This window comes from Peromyscus eremicus, chromosome 11, assembly GCF_949786415.1.
Source record: "Peromyscus eremicus chromosome 11, PerEre_H2_v1, whole genome shotgun sequence".
Taxonomy (NCBI): Eukaryota; Metazoa; Chordata; class Mammalia; order Rodentia; family Cricetidae; genus Peromyscus; species Peromyscus eremicus.
The window spans coordinates 60,313,408-60,332,267 of NC_081427.1; the positions used below are offsets into that span (position 1 = coordinate 60,313,408).

General features: G+C 41.2%; 1 protein-coding gene across 5 annotated transcripts in view; it reads left to right on the plus strand.

Moving 5' to 3' along the window:
* Rasgrf2 (Ras protein specific guanine nucleotide releasing factor 2) overlaps positions 1-18,860 on the plus strand; it is a 225,863-nt gene that overhangs the window by 99,123 nt on the left and 107,880 nt on the right. For 4 of the 5 annotated variants that reach the window (XM_059276403.1, XM_059276404.1, XM_059276405.1 and 1 more), the window contains exons 13-14: positions 14,077-14,159; positions 18,383-18,631. In XM_059276403.1, coding sequence (XP_059132386.1) covers positions 14,077-14,159; positions 18,383-18,631 — 332 coding nt within the window. The remainder of the gene's footprint in view (positions 1-14,076; positions 14,160-18,382; positions 18,632-18,860) is intronic. The other variant, XM_059276407.1, reaches the window with a different exon arrangement.

An 18,860-nucleotide genomic window follows, 5' to 3' on the forward strand; every position in this document is an offset into this window, starting at 1 on the left:
CACAGTTCTTCAGCACCCTGGACTTTTCAAGTGACTAAGTACTCAGAGAGCAGTAGACAATGCATGACCATAAAGTTGGATTTTCTTGGTTAAAACAGCTCTCTAGTTCCGTTCTTATTCTACCCATATAACAGTATTTTAGAAAGAAAACAGAAGGAAAGACCCCCGGCTCCACTGTGCAGGTCAGAGTGGGGTTTGGAAATCCGTCTCTGATGCATGGAGTGGGTCCTCAAACCTCAGCCAGGACTTCTCGTTGGTACTAAACACACTGTGTGGGTTGCATGTCTACCCCAAAGACTGCTTTGATGGGGGGTAAACAGAAGAGAAGCTGTGTCCTTTCTGGCTTCTAAATGGATGAAAATATGAGATCTCCCCCCCTTTTTTTAAACAAAATTACATTCTTAAGATGGTTAATTAATACTTTTATTACCTCCAACCTGCATTAATACTTCAGGAAGCCTCTCTTATTTGTAAAGAAGCTCTGAGCTTATTAAACTCTAGGTCATTCCTTAATTATTCAAAGGTTTACTAAGGAATCACCATACGCAGGCAGGTGTTGTTCAGATGTGGGGATATGATATTGAGACTGATTAGTAGGGCTGAAAAGGAAGTAACTCACTGAGTAAAGACAGTTTGTTAGTGTTGTGAAGCCAAGGAGTATACACAGATGGAGAAGAAGAGGAAGAGTCAGATGTTTTTCTAGTGCTTCAATCTTTCAATGATGTAACCAGGGTATGAGTTGATTATTGTCCTCTGACCTTCCCTATGGTGTCTAGTCAGCACGTGGGAAAGACCCCTGGAGTTCATGAGTGATTCCAAGCCTGGTCTTCTAAAGGGTGGGATCTAAACTTTTGCCTGCTACAAGCATTCAAGTGAGACCTTCTTTCTGCTTAGACTATGGTTTGAGGCAGAAGTGTTCAATTTCCTCCCTAGTTCCTCCAGGTGCTGTGGTGGGGGTATTCCTTAGTACAAAATGATACTGATTTTATCTGCATCTGAAGAGCATTAATAGAAAGTTATATCTCTTCAAGTGCCAGTGAAATCAATGCATTAAATTACTATCTTCAATGATGCCTTGTCATCACGTGACCTCACGGTATCATTCATGCAATATTACTATGCCAAGTGCTATTCTAGGCCATTGTGACATAAAATGAGAAAAAGAAGATAGCAACCAGAAGTTCCCTTATATTGATTACATTCTTTGGTAAGAAAACACACACACACACACACACACACACACACACACACACACACACACACACAGTGCAGTAAATGGGGATACCATGTGGACATGTGATGAAATGAAAATCGTTGCAGACAGAGGAAGCTGTGATTTCGAAGACTCTACGGTGAGAGAACGCTGTGTTTTAAGGAGTTCCATGAAAGCAAGTATGACTGAGCTGGAGAAAATGGGAATAGTAAGAGGTCATGGGTCTGGGAATCAGTTCATGGTAAGGGTAGGGCTTTGGTTTGTACTTCAAGTCAGACGAAAGCTATTAAGGGACTTGAGCACATGGATTCCACAACTGAATTTAGGCCTTGGAAGGTCACTTCAGGTACTGTGGAGAGAGCAGATTGAGGTGGAGAGCCAGTTGGCACAGAGGGAGAGAAGGAAGAACGCTCCAACAGTCACCACAAAGAGGTGCAGAGAACCCACACAGCCTGGCAGCAGTGGAGCCGGGCACAAGGATTCTGCTCCGTGTTCACTTTGAAGGAAGGACCAGTGAGGTTTTATCACGGAGGAGAGAGAAAAATGTGAAGTCAGGTAATATGAGAGTCAATGGCCTCAGCAACTGAAGAACACAGTTGTCAACAGCCACGATGGCCTTACTTTTGGGTATATTGAGTCTGTGAAGACCAATAGGGATTTGAGAGGAGTCAAAAGAGTAGGGCATATGGGAGCTTGGGCTTTAGGAGAGATCTAGAAGAATCTACATCACTCAGGTGCTAGTTCTTGCTGTGAGGCTCTTGAAGTCACTAGGAGAGACTGTTGATGGATGTGAGAAGATGGTCCTGTGATGTAAGAGAGGCCATAAGGAATAGCAAAAAGGACCAAGAAGGAGCCACAAGGATACTTGAAGGATGGCCAAGCTAAGGATGACATCCTGGAAGCCAGCTAAAGAAAGCATGCACATAGGAGGGTCCTGTGTGAAGTTCTGCTGGAGCTGGCTAGGGCAGTGAGGGTTCTGAGGTGCCTTTTGATCTCGGGCTGGAGTTTGAATGGCAAGTGGTAGGTACTGAATACTCTGCTGATTTAGCCTAAACTGCAGCCTTCACTCCCATATCTCAACTTGATTCATGCTGTGCCTAAAGCATTTTCATTTTATGGGAGAAATCATACACATTCTTGGAATTTGTCAGCACCACAAGTACAGCTGAACGTATTTATTATTTGCAGTAAGAGCCTACCGAGAGCTTGAAAATGTCCTCTTTAATATTTTATTGTGCATGTGGAAAAACCTGGCCACAAAGATGAACTAGAAATATTCCCAGCATGCAGCACCATGCTGTTTTACCGAAGTGTTTCCTACACACAGCCTATGTTAGCATTACTGAAGGAGTTTTGTTCAAATGCAGCATTGAGAATCTAAACCCCAAATGACATTTGAAATGCCCTACACTTAACAAGCTCTGTAGACCACTTCTGCCCAAGTACATAACAGAACCTCTGCCCTGAAGAATGACCTCTTTTCATCTCTGAAGACCCTAAAATCCACTCAAAAGTGATTTCACAGTTTGGCTCCAGTGGGTATTTATTATTATTATTATTGTCTCATTTACTTCTTTCTATATTCATAGAAATTCTCCACATCCATTCTTCTGATAACTGTATGTGTGTGCATGCATAATACATATATATTCTATCACATTAGTTTACCATTTTTATAGATTTTTCCAAATAATTGAGCATTGAGTATTTGTGCGGTTTCCCAGTCTTAGGACTAATATGTAATGTGGTGCTAACTTTGTAAGAAAATCTTTTCCCATTTCCAGGTCCCTCACTGATACATTCCCCCAGAGAGTGTAAGGCTGGCATAGAGGACATGATCGTTTTAATGATTTCATTTAGCGACTCATGTCTGGCCACATTTCCTTCAGGAAATATGAACATCAGCTGCAGCAGGGGATATAAGTAGAGTACCCACCTCCTGTGTGTGGTGTCCTAGGTTCGATCCCCAATATCACTACCACCACCCCAAAAAGCAAGTATTCTTCATGCCATCAATATAGTATCTAAGTCACTAAGTCCTGCCAAATGCTAGGCATGGCATATCACCACATCTTCCAGTTTAATGGAAAATTGGGTTTTACCTTCCAGTGGTTTTAATTTACATCTTTGGAATCACCCAAGAGATTAGCATTCCTTGCTATTTCTACTTCCTGCCTGTTTATACCAGTGGAACACTAATTCACTGAAATTATCTTTACAGACGAGAGAGACTGACATTTTCTTTCAATTCAAATTTTGAATACGGTCTCTGTTCTTTTATATTTTACATTTTTGCATCCTCATTTTCTGTGGCTTGATTCGAAGCCCCAGGGCTAAGCTCTTGCGTGGCACTAACCATGCGTGGGTCTTCAGACAGCCAAGCAGCTCCTGAGAAGGGAGACGGTCCCACTTTCACAGAAGGAACTCTACAAAACCTAAGACTTTCAGCTTTGCCAGGTCTCTGTCCCCAAGGTTGTAATTTGAAGGAGGAACAATTACTTGACTGATTAATTACACCTTTAGGTGCGTCAGTAGGGCCATAATTAACTGTCGGCGCCTTCAACAAAACATGCAAATAGCTAATGGTCTCAACCAATAATTCTTCCCTTTTTCATCTATTTATAGGGAAGGACTTGAGGCAAAGATTTGACCATCCTTTTCAGTGAAGAACACTCTCTGGTGCTTGTCTCACTCACATGCATAATGGTGCATTTAACAGATTTTGAACTAATTATGAACATTGACTAAAATTATTAAAATTCTCCAAACTTCTTGGCTTGGGCAGAAATTCTACATTTTGTGTCAAAGTTTAGACCTCTGTGGAAAATTTGTAGCACACTGGTCATGCTTTCCTTCTTAAAATAGCTTCCCTGAAATCAATTTTGGACTTTAACATAAAACTGATGAATTCAAAGAAAAGCGGACTCAAATACTTCTTCCTACTACCTGTAAGCATTGAGATGCTAAAGCAGTGTGATGACGCAGTACACCACAGTAGAGCAGAGACGTGTGGACAGAACCTGCAGATCCCAAAGCAAAAACAAGGAGCACTTCTCCAAACCAACTGCATCACAGATCCTGTGTGTGTGTGTGTGTGTGTGTGTGTGTGTGTGTGTGTGTGTGTGTGTGTACGCATACAGGCCTATTATCACACAGACCTCAGTCAAGAGCTGATGTCTCAATGGGTAAAGGCACTAACTGCCAAGCCTAGTGACCTGATTTTGATGCAAGAGACCCACATAATGGAGCTGACCTCCACATTTGGGTGGGCAGGGCATCTACACATTGTCTCTGTCTCTCTCTGTCTCTGTCTCTCTCTCATACATACATGTAAATGGAAGACATTTTTAATGAGTTAAACTATAGGGGATCACTTTTACTATCCTATTAATTTCAAGGTTTATTGTAATCCCACAAATTCAGTATGACATTAAAGCCATCTGACACCTTGCTTATTGTTTGTGCATTTCTAAACTATAAAATTGTACTCATTTTCCTCATGCACAGTTATTTCTCCTCAAAACCTAAGATATGTGCTTCATACTAATGAATTCCCTTTCCCCTCAGAATCTGTGTGGGATTGATTAACTCTAGGTTCCATGAGATGCCAACATCTAGGGATGCTCAGGTCCTTTGTATAAAATGGAATATTTGCACATAACCTGCACACAGCCTCCTGCATCCTTTGAATCATCTCTAGACCACTGACAACACCTGAACCAACACTTAGAGCAACACTGTCAGTTGCTATGTCATTGCTACACTATACAGTTTAGGGAATAAAAGGCAAGAAAAAAACTGTGCATGTATAGAGATGGAATTTCCCTTCAGTGTTTCTCATCCACAGTTTACTGAAGAATGGATGCTGAGTCCAGAGATACAGAGGGTCTGTTGTTTATACCACACCTTCCACTTGTATACATACTTACATGTGAAAGTTCTATTATAATTAGATTTTATCTAAAATGATACCTTTTTTCAGTGTTGCATTATTCAAATCCCTAAATAGAAGTGAGATAGAAGTTGAAAGCTGCTGAGGTAGAGGTGGAGAAAACCACTCCTCTGTGATGACATGATCCATCCGTCATCTATCTATCTATCTATCTATCTATCTATCTATCTATCTATCTATCTATCTATCAAATTTGTCTAGCTGTCATCTGCCTATCATTTGTCTACATAGCATCTATCTATCTGTCTTCTAATTATCCCTCCATTTGTCTATCCCATAGATTATTTGATATTGTATAGCATTTGTCAAAGACCTTTTATATAAGTGAAATATCACTATTTATTTACACACTTTTGAGCTATGTTTCCAACTACCTGTATATTATTTTTTTGAAACTTGGATGTAAGTGAAAATTTCTTCTCATTCCTGTTGAAAATAACTTTAATGCTACACACAGCGAACTGGAAAGATTTATAAGTGGAACCTGACCTTGGATGAGATGTCTAAAAATTGTCACATAAATTTCTCCTCTTGGATATAAACACTTATCTCAAGTTGCAGCCCTATAGTAGTAGTTTCTCATCAGGACTGCCAGTCCACAATTAATGACACAGAGACTTATTGTCAATTATGAAAGCTCGGCCTTTAGCTTAGGCTTGTCTCAACTAGCTCTTATAACAAATTAACCCATTTATATTAATCTATGTTCTATCACGTGGCGTTACTTCTCTTCCATTTTGTACCTCCTGTTTCCTCTCCACGTCCCCTGGGGTCTCATTGGCATAATCTGCATGCCTAGATTCCTCCTCCTCTTCCTCTCCCTTCCCAGAAATCCCACCCAATCAGCTCTTTGCTAAATCAGTCAGAAGAAGCCTTAGGCAGAGACATATCTTTATAGTGTCCATAAATATTCGGCAACACAGCCCTGGCAATGTGGAGAATCAGACTGATTTAGGACTAGCTATGGAACAGAAACATTTAATACATAGATTCAGTAACATAAACAAATGCAACACACAGGTAGGAAGAGAAATCTCTAGTCACAAAAAAACAAAAGCTCTGAAAACTTGTCATCCAAAGACCTAGAGACGGGGAAATGGCTGTAGATGGAGGTTAGCCCTTGTCCCCAGGAGAATTAACAATATTAGGGTGAAAGAGAAACACTTAGACCCACGAAAATAATCAGGATCCCTATTCAAAGCCTGGACACTGGAAGCTGTCCCTCCTGTGAGACAAGAACTTAAAAAATTTCACCCTTTGGCATAGAAAGACATAAGGCATTTGTCCTTCTGACAGGGTTCTGATGAAGGTATCTCCTGGCTTATGGAATTGGAACTAAATGGCACAAAAATGCCAAGCTGAGAAATTATTATTATTGTTATTATTATTATTATTGATTGATGAAAACCCCAGAGGGTTCTGGAAGCAAATCTAGATGTATGCTCTCATTGGTTTGTGACATGAGCTAAATTTTAAAAAAAAATTGCAAACCAGTGGGTAACTATCTCTTGTGAGCAAGGGGAAGCAGACACAGGGACGCTTTGAAGGAACTTCACATAACAGTGTGACCATCAGGACTGTAAACCAAAGAGAGATTAAAACAATCAAACGATGAAAGAAAGGAACCGGGAAGGAAGGACACCAGAGGAAGGATCTCAACACTGTGTTAAAGTGACCATGACTGGATTGCCAAGGAACTGAATAATCTTTTTTTTTTTTTTTTTTTTTTTTTTTTTTTTTTTTTTTTTTTTTGGTTTTTCGAGACAGGGTTTCTCTGTGTAGCTTTGCGCCTTTTCCTGGAACTCACTTGGTAGTCCAGGCTGGCCTCGAACTCACAGAGATCCACCTGGCTCTGCCTCCCGAGTGCTGGGATTAAAGGCGTGCGCCACCACCGCCCGGCTGAATAATCTTTTTAATGATTTCTTCATTTTCATTTTATGTGCATTGGTGATTTGCCTGCATGTGTGTCTGTGTGGAGGTATTAGAGCCCCTGGAACTGGACTTACAGACAGTTGTGAACTGCCATGTGGGTGCTGGGAATTGAACCTGGGTCCTGTGGAAGTACTCCCAACCACTGAGCTATCTCTCTTCCCACCCTGCCCCCCACCAAATTGCTAATCTTATGTGGAAACTACAAACCTCAAAATGACAAGTCTTTGGAAGTTCATTAATGACAGTAGATTGATCACAGCTCTGGTAACACATTTATAAGGAAGTTATCTGAGTACAGCCAAGGCAGCTGAAGGAGACTCAGCAACAGAGACCAGCATTGGAAGGTTTGAGAGAGGCTTTGAGAGACGACAGAAAAAAGGAGATGCAATCATCAAAGTGAACATGAGCAGGGATTATTATAAACACGATAGGTTCGAGTCATCAGATTAAAGAAATGTGCTAAATTTCCAGTTTCTTGTACTCAAAGTCTTGTCTGGACAATGAGCAGAACTGAAGAACAAATACCAAAAGAAAAAAATTCTTAAAACTACTTTGGATAGCTAAAAGATAGAATGGTAGAAACATTTTCACAAGGAGAAACATGTTAGTCATTGTATTTTTGTTATAGCAGAACATGGAAACCTCTTAAATATATAAATATGTCTCTTTAGATAGTAGGATACATAGCCTTTAAAATGAATCAGTGAATACAGATACACTGAAATAAACCTGAAAGCAATGTTGGAGGAAAAAATGCAAACATCTGTATGAATTTAAAAAATAATATTATGTATTGCAATGTACAAATACACTCAAGTATAGCTAATATGACAAGGAGATAAGAAAAAGTGAGTGTCCTGCTTGTTTTTTTGTTTGTTTTGTTTTCAACTTGACATAAACTAGAGAAACCTCAATTGAGAAAATGTCTCCATACAGAATGCCTGAAGGCAAGTCTGCAGGGCATTTTACTGATTAATGATTGATGTGGGCAGGGTGATGAGCCCCGGGGCAGGTGGTTTTGAGTTGTATAGGAAAGAATGCTAAGTAAGTCATGTTGTAAGAGCCAGTAAGCAGTGTTCTTCCATGGCCTCTGCATCAGCTCCTGCCTCTAGGTTCCTGCCTTGAGTTCCTGTCCTCACTTCCTCTGATGATGGAATGTGATACGGAAGTGTAATCAAAATAAACCCTTCCCTCCCCAAGTTGCTTTTGGTTGTGTTGTTTTATCACAGTGGTGGGAACCCTGACCAAGACAGAGAAGGTACCATTAGCTCAGCACGTGCTCACGTCTAAACGGGAGGAGCCTAGAGAAATGGAAGACTAATGGGATTCTGCTGTGTTAATGGTGTTTTCTATCCTTAGGAGAAAAAGAACGACGTATACAAATACACAAATGTGCTGGTAGCAGTTAAGTTTGGGTGGCTGGTATATGATTGTCTCATTCTTTTCTGGATAGTTGAAATACATCATAAATAAAAATAAAAAATACAAGCCTGGAGAGGTGGCTCAAAAGTTAAGATCACCTGTTGCTCTGGCAGAGGACGAGGATTTGATTCCCATCACTCACATAGTGGCTAACAACTCCCTAACTCCAGTTCTAGGGGATCTGGTGCCCTCTCCTGGCCTTAGCAGGCACCAGGCAGGCATGGAGTGCACTTACGAACATGCACACAAAACACTCCTACACATAAATAAAAATAAATAAATCTTCAAAAAAATTAAATAAAGATAAAAACACTAAGATGACAAAGATCTATATTCTCTTTTTGCTTACATCTCTTAATTTCCAAAAATGTGAATTCCTACTTTTGCAAAGAGAGAGAGTTGAGAAAAGAACAGTCTTGCGTTCTATTTCCAGGATGAATAGTAATTTAACTAAATAGTTAAAAACTTACATCTTCTTGTTTCCATTTAACCTCCTTTATAGAATTACATGTTTCTTAAGAAATTAGGTTTACTTCAGCCAAAGAAGTGTCCCAGTGCACATTATCAGAGGTGAGAAAGAAAGAAATACTTCCCATTTCACAGACCCCCCTCCCTGCCTCCCTACAGGGTTTCTCTGTGGAACAGTCCTGGCTGTCCTGGATCTCGCTCTGTAGCCCAGGCTGGCTTTGAACTCTCAGAGATCTGCCTGGCTCTGCCTCCCAGGTACTGGGATTAAAGGCCTGTGCCACCACCACCCGGCTAGTTTCACAGAATTTTGTAGCATTCTGAGTGGTGCTAGGTTTGGTCAAGAGTCTCTCCTTGTGCCTCCTGCTTCAGTCTGCAAAGCCTTCCCAGGTCCCGAGTAACTCCCTGTTCCTGGACCAGCGATGCAGCAGATGAAGATGGGGTGGGGGCAGTGCTTGTTCCTTATGCCCAGGATGGAAAAGAACCCTATGTTGGTTCCTTGGAGTGGTCTCATCTTCCGCTTCTGTCATGGGGACCACACATGACAGCTGCTTTGGTTTCTATAGAAACAGATCTGTTTCCTAGGCAAGGGAGCTGGGAGGACTGGTCTCAAGACCCCTTTCCTATTGGTTCCTTATTTCAAGAAGGGAGAGGAAAACTTTTCTTCTGGTTTCCAGGAAAAGAGGGAGCAGAGTCAGCCTGTAGGATTCTAAGATGCCCTGGTTTCTCTTACAGCTACCATGGGGTGCAGAAACGCTCTGCGCATCTTGTATACTCTGACTTGGTCCTCCACATGTGAGATGCCCTTTGAGCTCTTCTCCAGGGGTGGATTTGCTGGCTGTCCAGACTGAGGACTCACCGAGTTCCTGTGTTTTGTAGGGAACAGGATTATAAATCTCTAAGAGAAGAGTTAAATCTGCTTATCCCTCCTATCTTGGAGGAGGTGTAGCTGTTTCTGTGTAATCCCTGTGTCTGTGACTTTGGCCACCTCTTTTGCCTGCTCCTTTTTGACTGAGTTCCCCTTGAGCAGGATGCTTGTCTCGGCGAGGCTGTGGGGAACTCAAGGCTGGCTGTGTGGGATGTCCACAGGTTGTGGCCCCAGGTCTGTTCTTGCTTGTACAATCATCATGAGGATTGGTGGCTACGTAATTGTGCCATTTGCTTAGAATATTAAAAGAAAATGAGCGAACATTGCTCATTGCTATACAGGTCACCAACACCATCTCTCCACTTTCTCACTTCCTGTGCTGACTACTCAAGTGGCATCCTCATTGTTTGTCAGGGACACTGGGAGAGGAAGGAAGTCGAAAGAGTAGCTGGAGAGGTCTTTGGAAGGAAAGACCCCTCCTCCTCTCCCTGGCTATTTCTAGCCTCTTACTGTAAGACTCGTGATTACCCCATGCCTCGGCACACAGCTTGATGAGATAGTAAACACCCCCTCCCCATTTTCTATCGAGAAAGTGAATTTGAAACAGTGTGCTGTGATGGTACTAATTGTCAACCTGACAGCTGTTAGAACCACTGGGGCAATGGGCCTCTGCCCATGCCTGTGGGGATTATCTTGATTGAGTGATGAGGGAGACTGTTTTAATCATGAGCAGGACAGTTCCCTGGGCAGAGGATCCTGGACGACACGCAATGGAGGAAGGAGGTGCTCTGAGCACTGGTTCCCATTCATCCACTGTCTGCTCCTTCACTGTGGATGCAGCAGCAGGACCCACTGCTTCAAGCCTTGTGGTCTTGACTTCCCCTTCTATTGTGGACTGTGCCTTGAGCTGTGGTCCAGAATAAACCCTTCTCTAGACAATTGCCTTTATCAGAGTGTTTTAACTCTTATCTCAGTACCTCTCTCAAAATCAGTATTTAAAACGTGCAATCACGAAGCACCTATTTTGTGTTTATATTGAATGTAACTTCTTGGTGTTCTTGATGATTCAAAAGATAGACTGGTTTGGGTTAAACTCTGTTTTAAACAAAGGACATTGACTTTACATCATTACCATCACCATCACCATCACCACCACCACCACCACCACCATCATCATCATCATCATCACCACCACCACCACCACCACCACCACCACCACCACCACCACCATCATCATCATCATCACCATCACCACCACCATCATCATCATCATCACCATCTTCATCACTATTGGCATCAGAAAATTTTTGAATTATCTTATAGGAAGGTCATCTTTGACTTACTTTTACCATTGATTTTTCTTGGTTTTAGGCTTTACTAATCATGTTTTCTTCTACTTTCTTCCAAGTATATCACTTTCCTTTTCATTTCTACAATCTGTCTCCTGGGAAGCACAAATCATTTCATTGACCAACTCAGAATGCTGTTCTAATGACCCCACGGGGCTCCATTCTTCTTCCCCTTTACAGCGAGGATCTCCACAAGTCTGGTTTAGATGACTCAATTTAAAGGAACTGCTGAGAAGTCCTCAGTGGCTTCCCATCTGCCTTCAGGATAAAAATACAAATACAAGATTCTCTTCCCCATCACCTGACTCCAGCTGACCCTTACCATTCCCTTACTTGTCTTCCTTATAAACTGTGCAGTGGGGTCACCAGGATACATTGCAATCAGGCCCTGAGAACTCTCCTGTAAAAGCCGTGTCATCATGTTTTAGGTCAGAAAGGATACCAGCCTATGGTAGCTTGGCTCACTGGTGGATATACTCCAAAACTGGGTGTAACACGAATCTTAAAAGGTCTTCTTAATAAAAACAAACTGGGAGCCAGGTATTGAGGTGAACGCTGGAAGATCAGAGAAGCAGAACAAGCCACAGCTACCTCACCTTGCCAATTCCTCAGCTGATTTCTTCAGACTGGAAGCCTCTGAGTCCTTATCCAAATGGATCTCAGCTGAACTGCTGCTAAGAGCCTAAAAGCTTAACTGACTCTAGTTCCTGGTCCTCAGCCCTATATACCTTTCTGCTTCCTGTCATCACTTCCTGGGATTAAAGGCGTGGGTCACCATGCCTGGCTGTTTCCAGTGTGGCTTTGAACTCACAGAGATCTGGATGGATCTCTGCCTCCTGAATGTTAGGATTAAAGGCGTGTGTGCCACCATGTTCTGGCCTCTATGTCTATGTAGTGGCTGTTCTGTTCTCTGACCCCAGATAAGTTTATTAGGATGCACAATATATTGGGGAACACAATACCACTACAACTGGGCATCTACAGTGCTGCTGTTTCAGGACTGTGGGGAAGAATATTTTCACTTTCCAATGACCTAAGACTTACATGAACTAGTATGCTCCTCTTCCAACCCTGAAGAGGAGCAGCCTTCAGCTTTCTGGAGAGTATGAGGCCTGTGCTTGGAATCAGCTCAACCGGGGAAGCCACCTATGGACCATATTCTCTGGAGTCCAGCACATGGGTACTCACTTGGACTTCAAGGTGTTTCTACAGCTATACTTGTAGTTAAAGGTGTTGAGAGCATTGTATAATGTATTGTTTAGTATTTTCTTCATGAGTACCTACAAAACATGTTTTCCTCTTATCTTGGACTAGGAATCATTGGGATTCTGGCAAACTGTGAATTCTGTATCTTCCTGTGTGTTCACCTTTGAGTTGGTGCCCCATCACCCAGTTATTTTGAGAGTTACTTATAGCAGATGTTTCGACATGCAGTGGTGTGGTTTCATTCTGGGCTTTAGCTCACTATTTTCTGCCTTTTATCCAGATCTGCTCTGATCCAGCCTGTTCTGACTTTTGTCCTATATTTTTAGCATCAACCTGGTAGGGGTTAGGTGGAGCCTAAATTCACCTTTAAGCACATATAAGTAAATTGATAGCTAAGAAACCAAGTATTTGCATGAAGAAACTTAACTCAAAGTTATTTCCCAATGTTGTTGTTTAAGGAAATGCACAGAGGAAAGCTTGATTTTCCTAGGTTGGAGCTTTTCTTCCCGGCAGCTTAAATAATGACAGAAGATTGGAGGGAAACACCTTTTGTAAGAAACACAAATATGAAAACGGCTTATAGACCAGGTTGACCAAACAATCAATGATCTGATCTCTTATACACATCGTCACTCTTTCATTTGGCATTGGAGATCAGGTTAGGCCTTAAAATTAAGGCCTATGTGAGGTCATGTTGTAATGACATTCTCTGCACTATTTAATTATAAATTATAGTCACTAGCCCTGTGTGCTTTCATTGCGACTAGAAGCAAGTTTTTATTTTAATATTTGCGTACTTCTTATTTTTTTATTTATTTTATCCAAAAGGAATATTTATAATTTAGATGAATTCTTCTTCAACCCAAAGTAATTGCAGAAGAAAAATCTTAAATCAACAAGGCATACACACACCTAAAATGGGGGAGTGAACCAAAATTTCTGAGTTCTCTTAGAAAACAGAAAAAGTTGTTACAGAGTTAAGTGTGCCAGAAACACAAGAAATTACACTCTGCCCCCTCACCAACCCCACATGGTGCCAACAGAAACTGCTAGACAAACTAGTGAAATGTGGGGATTTATTGGCAAAAAGATACCTGAGATGTGGGCACAGAGCTTGCTAGTGAGAGAGATGATTTCCATCCAAATGCCATTTACAGTCTGACTACTCCATATTGCCCTCGGTGGCAGAAGGGGAACATAGCTGGGCCAAAGGTACAAACCTCCCGATTAGTGTTTTGATTGGCACAGAACTGTGACACAGCGACACTGTGGTAAGAATTCTAAGAAATGGGTACCGAAGAGCCGGGAGAAGAGTGTGTGCAAGGTCCCATGTTCGATTGCCCAGTTCCATAAAAATAATGAGAAGAAACATACTCTGGGAAAGTATAGCACTTATATCTAGTTACTGGTATTGTGTTGTGCCTTTGGCTGATACAATTTGATTACATGCCTAGTACTGAATTAACTATTTCATTAACTAATTCAATTGAATTAACAATTTATACTATGAGTTGATTTTATCAATGTGTAACATCTATCTGCAGTGTGTGTGTGTGTGTGTGTGTGTGTGTGTGTGTGTGTGTGTGTGTGAAACATAAGCAGATGAGGAATTATCTATGACCTGCATGAGGTTTTATGTGGGTTTTAATTGTCTTTTTTTCCCCCACAGTGTGTGGACAATATACGATGTAACGGTTTAATGACTATAGTCTTCGAAGAGAATTCTAAAGTTACTGTGCCACATATGATTAAGTAAGTACAGTGACCCTCCTCCTTCCTTTTCAATCAAGGTCAGATTGACAGAGAATGAGAAACCTTGAGTAGAATATTGTCAGTAGGATCCTGCCTCTTCTGGAGAGGGGCCATCTTGTCAGTCGTGGAGTAATTCATGTTAAATCATAGTAACAATAACTGATATCAAAATGCTTTTTCAGATTCACAGCCTATTGGCAGATAGCATTGAGATTTGTTTTCATATGATTAATATATACCCTTACCCAGGACAAAAATCCTGTCAAGATGTTCAAGTTCAATATTAAAAACTGCTTAAGGTCAGGGGGTGGATGAAGTTGTGGCTGACTTATTTGGCATCATACCAGTGAGTATGAATCCTCTCCCTTGGCTTTGGCTGTAGAGCCAGGTTTAGGCATTAAACACACCCGATGGGCATCAGCTGGCATGAATGTGGCACTACCTGCTCATTGCATGTGTCTGGCTTTGCTCAGAGGCCATTGGCTCAGGCTGCTATCTTCTCCATATTTCAACAAAGCAAATCCTGCAGCTTAAGTGGATCACTAGGAGGCTGTAGTTTAGAATGAGGAGCTCTATCAAGAGCTACCAGTTGTGCATGCTAGAGCTCGCTGTATCAATGGTCTGTGTACTACTTCATTTTCAAATGCAGAAACTAGGGAAGAAATTGTTCTTTGTCCTCGTTTTATTTTTGGTTATTTGTGTCCCACATCGTTTTCATGTTTTAATTGTATGTGAATGGGTGTTTGTCTGCATGTATGTCTGTGCACCATGTGCATGCAGTGCACTTGGAGGCCAGGAGAGGGCGTCAGCTCCCCTGGGACTGGAGTTACAGATGGTTGTGAGCCACCATGTGGATGTTGGAAATGAACCCAGGTCAGTGCTCTTAACCACTGAGTAATCTCTCCAGTCCCTTGCATTCCACATTTTAAGAGTAGAATGTCTTCTTTAAAAACAACTTAGTTATATATTTTTAAGTTATTTAGAAATAAGAACATTTCTTTCATGCTTTCCTGTATGGATATTTTCAGGCCTGAGCTGCCATACTGAGACAAATTACAATGTTGTCTATAGAAGGATGATCTTGCCCTTCAGAGACATGTTAGCATGGCCCCTGTGTACAAGAACAGTTGCAGAACTTGTTATCACATTACATGAAGGCAGAGAATGAAATACTAGAAAAAAACATTTAAATAAAATAAAATTTGCAAATAGCATCATAAATTTTAGTAATTTTAAAAGTATTTTGGGGAAGGCTGTTTTTAAACTCAATGGCAAAGATTCTGTTTACATTGAATTTCTTAGGTTTTTTTACTGAGAAATTTCTTTTTGAATTAATGAAAATATCTGAATATTCAGAACAAGTATAGATAGACTATTAAGTCAGGTTTAAATTCTGTCTTATTTTTTGAATAGAATTTTCTTATTAATTTTTATGATAGGACTCTGATTTCACAAATAATATCTATTTGAAAGTCCATGTTGCTTTAGAGTCATAATGGTAAGTCAGACATTGTTGGTAAGTTCAAAGCCCGTGGAGCCCAAGGCAACTGCATATCTACCCCTGTACACCTTGTGTTGACTTCCAAAGTTGATGGTAACCTCAGGTGTGTATCTGTCCCTCATGGCTGATGATGCATGCATTTACTGTCCGCTACCATGACAGTGACCCTGTCCATTCTCATTAACATAACCACTTTCATACAGACCAAACCTTTCTGCTTTGAATTCACAGAAGTGACACTTAAGGGAGCAGCAGGGCCTGCTGACCTGCCAGGGCTTCCACGCCACACTTGGTACAGTCCTAAGGCAGACAAAGGGTCCTACCTTTGTTTATCCCTTCAAGTTTGCCCAGCCTCATTGGTTCTCTAACACTAGAGGAAAACATACCTTAAGGCCTGTATTTCTGCTTCCCTGTGCATCTGTCTCCATGGCTATATGCCATTGGAGAGGCAGGGGGAAATCAACACTTTTCCAGAGTTAAAAGGTAAAACATTCTAACATAATCACATCTTGTTACTGGCATGACATCACTTCATAAACACTCACTTCCTTTTAAAACTCATCGATTATAATGGGTGATTTGGCTTTGATCTCTCAAGATTGCTTTTTATGTGTTTACCAAAAAGGAATTGCTAATGCCATTGGAGGCTTAAGTAACACGTTGTGGCTTTCTTGAGAGTCCCTCGGGAAATCATGGAAGAGCCTACCCTGTGTAATAAAAGAAAATTAAGTAATTTCATAATATTTAATTTCTTTTCTTAAAATGAAAATATAATCACAAATTTGAAGGACAGTGGTGTAATTAGTTTAACTTAATCTCATGCTGGCTGCAACACATTTTTCCCTCCTAGTGTTTTGAACAAACTAATTATAGTGAAAAAGATGCAAAGCTCAAAACTAGTTAGAATGCAAAATTGTGACAGCTATTACATGAAACATTCCTTTAAATGGTATATAGACTTAGGCTTTCTTTTAATAATATTTGACCTTGACTTTTTAGATGATGGAGATTTTGATGGGGAAAAAAGTGAGAGAAAAAATGACTTTTATTCAACCATTTCAGGACAGACTGATTAATTCATAAAAGTCACCCAGGTCTTTTGACAAATGAGAACTCAAGAGCCAGAAAACTACTGCTAGCTGAGGATCATGCAGTACATGGATAAAGAGCAGTGCTGGTTTTTTTTTTATTTTTACAAAAAAGAAACCTTCAAAGACCCACTAGTATATTTTCAAAATCGATAACGTGAATAACACCAACAGGCTGCCCTTGGCCAGGTCCTCTGCAGAGGTAGGCTAGCCATTTAAAACGCTCTTAAAGGCTGCGGATGAAGTGCTTTTGCCTGCACTATGCATACTTTGTGCCAGAGCGAGCTAAGAAAGCTATTGATTCTTGCTTATCTCAAAGAAAATAAATATATAATTTAAAATTCTTCCAAGTGTTAAAAGGCCTAAGAAGGAACTCTTATAACAAAGCCAGCTGGTTCTTAGCAAGAGAAGTTAGTGCTCACAAAGTCACAGGCCCTGCACATGTCCTTTAACAAAATAGTGAAAGCCAGGAGTGACAGTTGTCTATTCTGATGCTGTCCTGAAGAGGAACAGAGTTGGTAAGGATGCAAAGGCTAAAGGCGTTCCAGTGGCCCTCGGAGAGAGGCTGCCAGTGAATGGCCTCCTGCCGAAGTCAGGGGCAGCAGATGGAAGAAGGTTTTGTAGAAACACAGTCAGTACTAGATACTGTCCAGGGGAATATTACCAAGTATTACTATTTTTTTTTTTTTTAGGGATTCATTTCCTATAGTGCAGAATATTGAAAACAATGCAAATTAAGCATCCCAATTTGTAAGTTAAATTGTGTTAAAATTTTAAGCCTATTAATAAGCCAGAAAGAATAAAATAAATCAATTATGCGTTCATTTCAAGAAGTTAGGAAGAGAGGGCCCAGCAGGATGGCATTGGCATCTGTAGGCTGATGACCTGAGTTTGACCTCTGGGGACCCACATGATGGAAGGAGAGAACTGATTCCTACAGCTGTCCTCTGATCTCCACATGCATCTCCTCACATAAATAAATATAAAAGGTAAATAAACAAGAGGAAAAATAAAAAAGAAAGTAAAACAAAAGGAAAATTGTGAAAGAAAAAGAATGAGAAATTACATGTAGGAAAATATTGGAAGGGCATAATAAGTTAATATGGAAGGCAGCATAATTGATGAATCCAAGAGCTGGTTCTAAAGGGTGAAATAGTAAATTATATCTTGTATACTGGTATTACATATTTATAATACAACGTCTCCTAGTTAAACATCACAGATAGCCGGGCCCTGGGGCTCGTCTCCACTCTGTTTTAAACACACATCTGGCCTTTTGCTTTAAGCACATGAGAAATGTTTTCTCTTTCTACTAAAAGAGATTTTGGTATCATCTTTCTACTAAAGCATGTTGAACTAGAGCAAGAAGGAATCCACGCAGTAAAATCACATGTCATTACAACCTCCATAATTCGTTCTAGCCTCCCTAAATTAGAATGTCATGGTGGCACATAATGTTCCCAAATGCATCTGTGGCATGTCATACCGCCTGCACATTGCTCTGTTGTCTGTGGAAAACACTGGAAGCCTCACACGAGTGTGCGCGGACGGACAGACGGACGGACGCCGCAGCGCTCAGTGGCTGAGGCGGAAGCTCCGGCAGCTTTGCTCACGTGTTCCTGCTTTGCATGTAGGTCTGATGCCCGTCTTCATAAAGACGACACTGACATCTGTTTCAGTAAAACGCTCAATTCCTGCAAAGTGCCCCAGATCCGCTACGCCAGCGTGGAGCGCCTCCTGGAGCGGTTGACTGACCTGCGGTTTCTGAGCATTGACTTCCTCAACACCTTCCTGCACACCTATCGCATTTTCACCACGGCCACCGTGGTGCTGGCCAAGCTCTCCGACATCTACAAGAGGCCGTTCACCTCCATCCCGGTCAGGTACTCCAGCCTTGCCGATGGCAGTCCTACTCTAGATGTGGGCCCTAAGCTATTGACTCACCTTTGACCTTCTTCCATCAGCGGAAGTGATAAGTGAAAGTTTCAGAGTTCCCCAGGGAAGAAGACATGGGAAAGCCTGAGGTCTCCAAGTGACGTTTAATTACTCTGTGATCATTTGGAAGCTGGCTCATTATTTTAGCATCATCATCATCATCATCATCATCATTTA